At 46.9% G+C, this 9,101-nt stretch overlaps 1 protein-coding gene and 1 pseudogene across 1 annotated transcript in view; one reads left to right on the top strand and one right to left on the bottom strand.

Annotated features, from left to right (window-relative positions):
- Positions 1-3,185: 3,185 nt before the first annotated feature.
- LOC139405637 (2-iminobutanoate/2-iminopropanoate deaminase-like) lies at positions 3,186-5,172 on the bottom strand (annotated as a pseudogene).
- Positions 5,173-5,571: 399 nt separating this feature from the next.
- The window catches only part of LOC139386548 (ribonucleases P/MRP protein subunit POP1-like), a 57,548-nt gene continuing 54,018 nt past the window's right edge, over positions 5,572-9,101 (top strand). Inside the window, exons 1-4 of the mRNA XM_071132195.1 lie at positions 5,572-5,625; positions 5,955-6,221; positions 6,483-6,658; positions 8,204-8,464. Coding sequence (XP_070988296.1) covers positions 5,966-6,221; positions 6,483-6,658; positions 8,204-8,464 — 693 coding nt within the window. The 5' untranslated portion in view covers positions 5,572-5,625; positions 5,955-5,965. The remainder of the gene's footprint in view (positions 5,626-5,954; positions 6,222-6,482; positions 6,659-8,203; positions 8,465-9,101) is intronic.

The raw sequence follows: 9,101 nt of genomic DNA, 5'->3' as shown, positions 1-9,101 counted from the left end.
CTCTCTGACTCCCAATAACCTGGAGCCACCTGGGCTTTCAACTGAACTCTGACTCTCTCTAACAGACAGCTGTGTTGAAGCCAAACGATGCACTACTTTAGCAACAAACTGTGAAGTTGAGGTTCAGAGACAGACTACACGGTCACTTTAAGGTTGTCAATATGGAGTCAACGTTGTGTTGAACAGCTTCTCGGTGGGAGAATGTTTCATAATAAATACTACTTGACTTTTACTAGCTGCTCTGAAAGAGGAAGACAAGCCAAACAATCTAACAAACTGTTCTTCTGGACTAGACTGGACCCCGCTGATGTGGAACTCAACCTAACAAACTGTTCTTCTGGACTAGACTGAACCCTGCTGATGTGGAACTCAACCTGTTCTTCTGGACTAGACTGAACCCCGCTGATGTGGAACTCAACCTGTTCTTCTGGACTAGACTGAACCCTGCTGATGTGGAACTCAACCTGTTCTTCTGGACTAGACTGAACCCTGCTGATGTGGAACTCAACCTGTTCTTCTGGACTAGACTGAACCCTGCTGATGTGGAACTCAACCTGTTCTTCTGGACTAGACTGAACCCTGCTGATGTGGAACTCAACCTGTTCTTCTGGACTAGACTGAACCCTGCTGATGTGGAACTCAACCTGTTCTTCTGGACTAGACTGAACCCTGCTGATGGGGAACTCAACCTGTTCTTCTGGACTAGACTGAACCCTGCTGATGGGGAACTCAACCTGTTCTTCTGGACTAGACTGAACCCTGCTGATGTGGACTAGACTGGACTGGACTAGACTGAACCCTGCTGATGGGGGAAGTCATTAATGAATGAATGATTACTTCAATATGGTTATTTAACAGGTAGATAAGGAATACTAAGAGCTTAACAGTAGACCCGGAGTGTACAGTGAAATGTTGAGAAGAGAATTTACACTGAGTGAACAAAACATTAAGAACACCTTCCCTAATATTGAGTTGCCCTCAGAACAGCTTCAATCCGTTGGGTCATGGACTCTACAAGGTGTCGAAAGCGTTCCACAGGGATGCTGGCCCATGTTGACTCCAATGCTTCACACAGTTGTGTTAAGTTGGCTGGATGTCCTTTGGTGTGGTGAACCATTCTTGATACACACGGGAAACTGTTGAGCGGGAAAACCCCAGCAGCGTTGCAGTTCTTGACAAACACAAACCGGGGCGCCTGGCACCTACTACCATACCCAGTTCAACGGCTCTTAAAGCCACACACAATCCATGTCTCAACTGTCGAAAAGCTTATAAATCCTTCTTTAACCGGTCTTCCCCTTCATCTACACTGATTTTAACCTGTCTCTTCCTCTTCATCTACACTGATTTTAACCTGTCTCTTCCTCTTCATCTACACTGATTTTAACCTGTCTCTTCCTCTTCATCTACACTGATTTTAACCTGTCTCTTCCTCTTCATCTACACTGATTTTAACCTGTCTCTTCCTCTTCATCTACACTGATTTTAACCTGTCTCTTCCTCTTCATCTACACTGATTTTAACCTGTCTCTTCCTCTTCATCTACACTGATTTTAACCTGTCTCTTCCTCTTCATCTACACTGATTTTAACCGGTCTCTTCCCCCTTCATCTACACTGATTTTAAAGTGGATTTAACAAGTGATCATAGCGTTTACCTGGTCAGTCTGTTTAGTTCTCCTCTTTCTCACCTTGTTTGTTTCAAAATGTCACTATATATAGATTCATGATGAGTCTGTCTGTTTGAAGAGGAGTCCTGATCTCGATGCAGTAGGACATGATGTCACTATATATAGATTCATGATGAGTCTGTCTGTTTGAGGAGGAGTCCTGATCTCGATGCAGTAGGACATGAGGTACCAAATCGAGTGTAAATGAACCATTCAGTGTGAAAAACACTCAATGGTTAAAAAAATAAAATAAAGTTATTTAAACTTTGATTTCTACCTTTGTTATTTATAATAACATGGAGCCGTCACTTGTAGGTTTCTACCTTTTACCTGTCCTCTCTTCACCTGGGAATAACCTGTTACCTTCAGACACAGTCCTGAGCCAACACACACTACAGCTCCTCTCCCTTCATACACAGACCTGAGCCAACACACACTACAGCTCCTCTACCTTCTACAACCACCTCCGGCTGGAATGCAAAAGATTAAACAAAGGTCTTGGTATTAGATAAGACAGCCACAGGAGTCTGGTTCATCCTGAACAACAACTTTGGAGTCTCTTAATACCTAGCTGGCATTTCCCAAAAGGTTCAATCTGTCAACCTCCCCCTGAACTTATCAATGGCTCTGCATGCCATTGTAGAGAGACTGTGATTTTTAGTAGGTGTGTTGGGCAATAGGATTAAAGAGGTTTGATGTTCTTTTCTATGCCAGACCTTGAAACAGTGTTATATATTCATTCTGATAAGAGCTTTCTGTGTTCTGCACTAAACTGTACAGTCGAAATAAAGCTTTGTCTACTAATACCTAGACTGAGTTTGGTTTGGAGCTGGAGAGAGGGGGAGGAGAGGGGGGGGGGGGGGGTTGGTTTGGTGCTGGAGAGGGGGGGGGGGGGGGGGGGGTTGGTTTGGTGCTGGAGAGAGAGGGGGGTATCAGGCTATAATGCCATTGCAAGCAGCACCCAGGTTGGATTCCTGTCGGACTACGCTGCTAACCCACATCAGATCTTACAAATGCCTGGATATCAGCTACCCCACATCATATGATACCTGAATAGGTAGTTAATGTATCAGCTAACCCACATCTGATATAGTCATCTGATACCTGAATAGGTAGTTAATGTATCAGCTAACCCACATCACCTGATACCTGGATAGGTAGTTAACATATCAGCTAACCCACATCATCTGATGACCGACTGCACAGTTGATGTGGTGAGCAACCGTTGTCAGTCAGGAAGTACCAGAACCATTACCTCATCACGTAGGTCCTCAGCAGCCAATAAGAATGATGCTGTAGAACCTGCAACAGTCTTCTACAAAATGTCACAGATTTATTCACCAATACATTCTATTCATTTGTTTTGACTTTATTTTTAAACAGGAAGTGATGTTTTATTGGACCATCTTAACCAATGGAAATGATTCACTATGCTGGTATTGTGATGGCACGTCATTTTATGGGACATGGGAGTTGTTGATTTTGTTCCTGTTCTGTCGCTGACGTTTAGGCTACATCAAGAGACCTCAGTCAGAGGGCCCAGAACAGCAACAGCTTCAATCTCTACAAGCCCACCCTGAGAGAGAGAGAGAGAGAGAGAGAGAGAGAGAGAGAGAGAGAGAGAGAGAGAGAGAGAGAGAGAGAGAGAGAGAGAGAGAGAGAGAGAGAGAGAGAGAGAGAGAGAGAGAGAGAGAGAGAGAGAGAGAGACACACACACAAAAATAGCATTCAAGTACTTCTCAGGTTTGTTGTCAGTAACATCACATGGTTAGGTTCTGTATTCTTTCAGGATCTCCCCCATGTTTACCAGAGCCTGTATGGGATAGAAATAGAGGGAAAGGGAATGCATTCAACTGAAATGTGTCTTCCGCATTTAACTGCCACAATCGACTTCCACGGCGCCCGGGGAACAATGGGTTAACTGCCTTGTTCAGGGGAAACAGTGGGTTAACTGCCTTGTTCAGGGGAACAGTGGGTTAACTGCCTTGTTCAGGGGAACAGTGGGTTAACTGCCTTGTTCAGGGGAAGAGTGGGTTAACTGCCTTGTTCAGGGGAACAGTGGGTTAACTGCCTTGTTCAGGGGAACAGTGGGTTAACTGTCTTGTTCAGGGGAACAGTGGGTTAACTGCCTTGTTCAGGGGCAGAACGACAGATTTTGTACCTTGTCAGCTCAGGGATTCGATCAAATCAGGGATTCGATCCAGCAACCTTTCGGTTACTGGCCCAACGCTCTAACCACTAGTCTACCTGCAGCGCAAGTGGAAACACTTCAGTAGATGAGTGAGTTTCACAGATTTCCCCCCTCCCTCCATCGGCAACATCCCTGTTCTATGTCCTGTGGTTGTAACTGAGAAGGAGGGGGGGGGGGGGGTTCTAAGCTTCACCTCACCTGTTTGGTCTGAGCCTGGACCCCTCCCTCCACCAGCTGACCAGAGGCAGGGTCCATCCCCAGCTGGCCTGACACGTACATGGTCCTGTCCACCACCACCGCCTGGCTGGGAGACAGAACAACGAATATGAACACAGGACTGGACAGCTGATAAGATATGTACCAACATGGGGCAGGTGAAATGTTGTTCTCTGTCACAGTCAAGATATAATAGACACTACGACGACGACTACTACTACTACCTAAATGAAGCAAACAAATAAAATGTCCTCAGTCTTTTCCATCCAGAACACAATTAACGTTGTTTGACTTTCCAGGTATCTAAATTGATACTTTACTGCCACCTACTGGTTAAACTGAGCAACCATGTGGGGACTGTTTCTGAATGTCATGTAATACAATAGTGTGTAATACAGTAGGCGTTTAAGGGAACGTAGAGCAACGACAGTGCCAGTCCACAGAATGCTCCATTCCAACACATACCCTCTGTGCCAACTCTGCCAGTCACAGGCCTTCAGTCAAAAAGCACTTTAACCTGAAATAAAACTCAAGTCTCTCTTTCTCCAGTTTACAGCGGCGCCACAGCTCCACCTCCCACGATTATTGGGTAAAAAGGGGTGACACCCCCTACCGTAACAGACCGCGAATGTCCCTTCACAGACGGAACAGAAATGCCAATACAGCATGTGAGATTCATAGTACCCTGCGCAGACACACGAACAATGTTTAAAATAGTTGCTTACTGAATGAATGCAAACAAGAATATACTATTCTTATATATACATAAATACTCCGGACTCCGACATTGCTCGTCCTAATATTTCTATATTCCATTATTTAACATCGTACTCCTGCACTGTTAGATACTACGGCGCCGTTGAAGATAGGAACACAAGCATTTCGCTACAACCACAATAGCATCTTGCTAAATATGTGTATGCGATCAATTTGATTTGATTTGATTTAAAAAAAAAAAAAATAGTTCGACATCTTCAGATCAACAGTGTGATAAAGGCTGCACAGACCACCTACCTGTACGGCCCGATAGCTGCTGGCGCTTTAGTGGTGTTGATTATCTTCCTGATGATCGAAGACATGATTAGAATTGGACACAAAAAAGTCTTCACTTAAAACAAAGAAGTTCCTGCTTTGAAGCCCGTGGAGGTCTGAAATGACAGATCAGCTGGTAGAGCGCGTCTACTACCGTAAAGTCTCAACTAAACGGGCCTAGAAGTTTCAATAGACCCACAACTTATATCATTGTAATCGTTGTGGGTATTGGCAGGGTACTGATTCTTGCCCAAAAACCAAAATGACGCTAAATTCAGAAAGTGTCATTTATTTTCTGACAATTTTGCCATATTTTTTTGACGCGACTAAATATATCTACTACATAAATACATTTTAAATAACATTTTCAAAATATCTACTATATACTACGTTTCCCATGAACACAATTTAACCGGAACAAGATATACGTCATATTTATGCGGAAGAGCTGTAGACATAAATGTGAGCTTACGGCGTGGTTTTGAAATATCACTGTTCCTCCATTCAGGATTTGAAAGTGAATATATTTTCAGTTACCTTTACAAATACACTGTGGTGTGATGGAAGTGGGTAACTTCATAACTCGTTAGCATAGCCTGTTTGTGTCATGCAAAGTAGTCGCATGATGTCCCAATGTGTATCAAGCTTGCTAAGTAGCTAATTTAGCTATTAGCTATTCTGCTGAGGTGGAGATTGATTCAAAGGTTTGCTGACAATAACATCCGATCAGTGACTGTGCAATTCTCTCTTAAATAGTTGCTAGTAGCCTGCTCGTGTCCCACGATAGGATCATTTTTGACAGCACCACTAGCCTTATTATCAATGAGTCTTGTTTATTTTCTGCAGAGCTATCAAAAATGTCTACAGCCAAGCACAGGATGCGCGATAAGAAGATGAGGAACCAGCCGATCAACGTCACCTATTCCTCCCAGGGCAGCTCACACTGGAGGAACGGAGGGGACACTCCTACAGGTCGAGGCCATGATCTGTCTCCACATCCATGGGGCCAGGGGTCCTCCCACTCTGGCCATGCCCAGGGAGGGGGTTGGGTCCGGGGCCACCAGAGAGAAGGACACGGGGGATACCCGCAGGCTCTGCCCACACACATCACTGGTAAGAACACCTTCCTCTGCATACAGTTGTCAAATGTATTTTAAATGGATGCTCATGTCTTGATGGGTTTTTAAACTGATACAGGTTCTAACTGAGCACTTCTGCATGTCGATGTTGAACCAGCTGTAAATCAACAGCTTTTATTACATTCAATTCAAATGGCATTTAGAATGAGTAAATATAATGTCTGATGCTCCAACCCATTGACTCCCAGCCAGTCTTTTGTGATGTGTGGTGCTGTGCTGTGCCTCCTCTCCTCAGCCTCAGCGTTTGCCAAGGCCCGGGCTGCAGAGGTGAACGCCATGTTGATGGCCGTCACCAAGACAACAGGCAGCTCCCATGTGTTTGGAGCTCTTCCTAAACACATGAGGAGGCGGGCTATGAGTCATAACACCAAGAGACTGCCCTGCAGGCTGAGAGACATGGCCAACAACATGGTGGGTTTGTCTAAGTAACACACTTAGTCACACACACACGCACCCAGTCACACACACGCACCCAGTCACACACACACGCACCCAGTCACACACACACGCACTCAGTCACACGCACTCAGTCACACGCACTCAGTCACACGCACTCAGTCACACGCACTCAGTCACACGCACTCAGTCACACACACTCAGTCACACACACTCAGTCACAGTGAAACGCGGCCTTTCTCTCTCTTGACTTTAAAGCATGGTCCCAGATCTGTCTCTGTTATTGTCATGTCCATACATGGAGGAAGGACTGGTCACACCTAGAGCCGGACTAGTCACACCTAGAGCCGGACTGGCCACACCTAGAGCCGGACTGGTCACACCTAGAGCCGGACCGGCCACACCTAGAGCCGGACCGGTCACACCTAGAGCCTGACCGGCCACACCTAGAGCCTGACTAGCCACACCTAGAGCCGGACTAGTCACACCTAGAGCCTGACTAGTCACACCTAGAGCCTGACTAGTCACACCTAGAGCCTGACTAGCCACACCTACAGCCAGACTAGCCACACCTAGAGCCTGACTAGCCACACCTAGAGCCGGACTAGCCACACCTAGAGCCTGACTAGCCACACCTAGAGCCTGACTAGCCACACCTAGAGCCAGACTAGCCACACCTAGAGCCTGACTAGCCACACCTAGAGCCGGACCGGTCACACCTAGAGCCGGACCGGCCACACCTAGAGCCGGACCGGCCACACCTAGAGCCGGACCGGTCACACCTAGAGCCGGACCGGTCACACCTAGAGCCGGACCGGTCACACCTAGAGCCGGACCGGTCACACCTAGAGCCGGACCGGTCACACCTAGAGCCTGACTAGTCACACCTAGAGCCTGACTAGTCACACCTAGAGCCTGACTAGTCACACCTAGAGCCGGACTAGTCACACCTAGAGCCGGACTAGCCACACCTAGAGCCTGACTAGTCACACCTAGAGCCTGACTAGTCACACCTAGAGCCTGACTAGTCACACCTAGAGCCGGACTAGTCACACCTAGAGCCGGACTAGCCACACCTAGAGCCGGACTAGTCGCACCTAGAGCCGGACTAGCCGCACCTAGAGCCGGACTAGCCACACCTAGAGCCTGACTAGTCACACCTAGAGCCTGACTAGCCACACCTAGAGCCAGACTAGCCACACCTAGAGCCAGACTAGCCACACCTAGAGCCAGACTAGCCACACCTAGAGCCAGACTAATATAAACATCCTGTATGTTTCCTCTCTGGTCCAGTTGGAGAAGAGTCAGAAGGCTGGTCACACCTAGATCCAGACTAGCCACACCTAGAGCCAGACTAGTCACACCTAGAGCCAGACTAGTCACACCTAGAGCCAGACTATTCACACCTAGAGCCAGACTAGTCACACCTAGAGCCAGACTAGCCACACCTAGAGCCAGACTAGCCACACCTAGAGCCAGACTAGCCACACCTAGAGCCGGACTAGCCACACCTAGAGCCAGACTAATATAAACATCCTGTGTGTTTCCTCTCTGGTCCAGTTGGAGAAGAGTCAGAAGGCTGGTCAGAAGGTGAAGAAGGAACCGTCCAAGAGCAAGAGCCGTAAAGCCCGGCGTCGCCACGGCAACATGCTTCTGGAATTCAACCGTCGCCAGCGGAAGAACCTGTGGCTGGAGACGCACATCTGGCACGCCAAGCGCTTCCACATGGTCAAGAGATGGGGCTACTGTCTGGGAGACAGGCCAACCTACAAGTGTTACAGAGCCTGCTACAGAGCCATGAGCTCCCACTGTCTACTACAGGTTAGTGTCTTTACCCACGGAGGCTGGATATCTGGGAGACAGGCCAACCTACAAGAGTTACAGAGCCTGCTACAGAGCCATGAGCTCCCACTGTCTACTACAGGTTAGTGTCTTTACCCACGGAGGCTGGATATCTGGGAGACAGGCCAACCTACAAGTGTTACAGAGCCTGCTACAGAGCCATGAGCTCCCACTGTCTACTACAGGTTAGTGTCTATACCCACCGAGGCTGGATATCTGGGAAGCACTTTGGGACAACTGATAGGAAGTACATTTTGATTTGATTGACTGATTTTATAGGGTCCTGTTCGAATTACTGCTCAATAAGGTTAGGAGTTCTCCAGACCTGGGAAAACTCTAGTTTTAAATTACTGCTCAATAAGGTTAGGAGTTCTCCAGACCTGGGAAAACTCTAGTTTTAAATATTCTTTGTGGAAAGTTTAAAACATTTCTGGGGGACTATTTTCAATACACATCCCCAACAATGGGGGACACGAATCACCTTAACATTGAGCTAGATCTAGACAACAGTGAGGGATATGAATCACCTTAACATTGAGCTAGATCTAGACAACAGTGAGGGATATGAATCACCTTAACATTCAAAGTACAACAGTTTCAGAATGACTAAAATACA

Source organism: Oncorhynchus clarkii, chromosome 3 (assembly GCF_045791955.1).
Source record: "Oncorhynchus clarkii lewisi isolate Uvic-CL-2024 chromosome 3, UVic_Ocla_1.0, whole genome shotgun sequence".
Lineage (NCBI taxonomy): Eukaryota > Metazoa > Chordata > Actinopteri > Salmoniformes > Salmonidae > Oncorhynchus > Oncorhynchus clarkii.
Note: the sequence above shows the minus strand (reverse complement) of the source record. Positions and strands in the feature narration are given on the sequence as shown.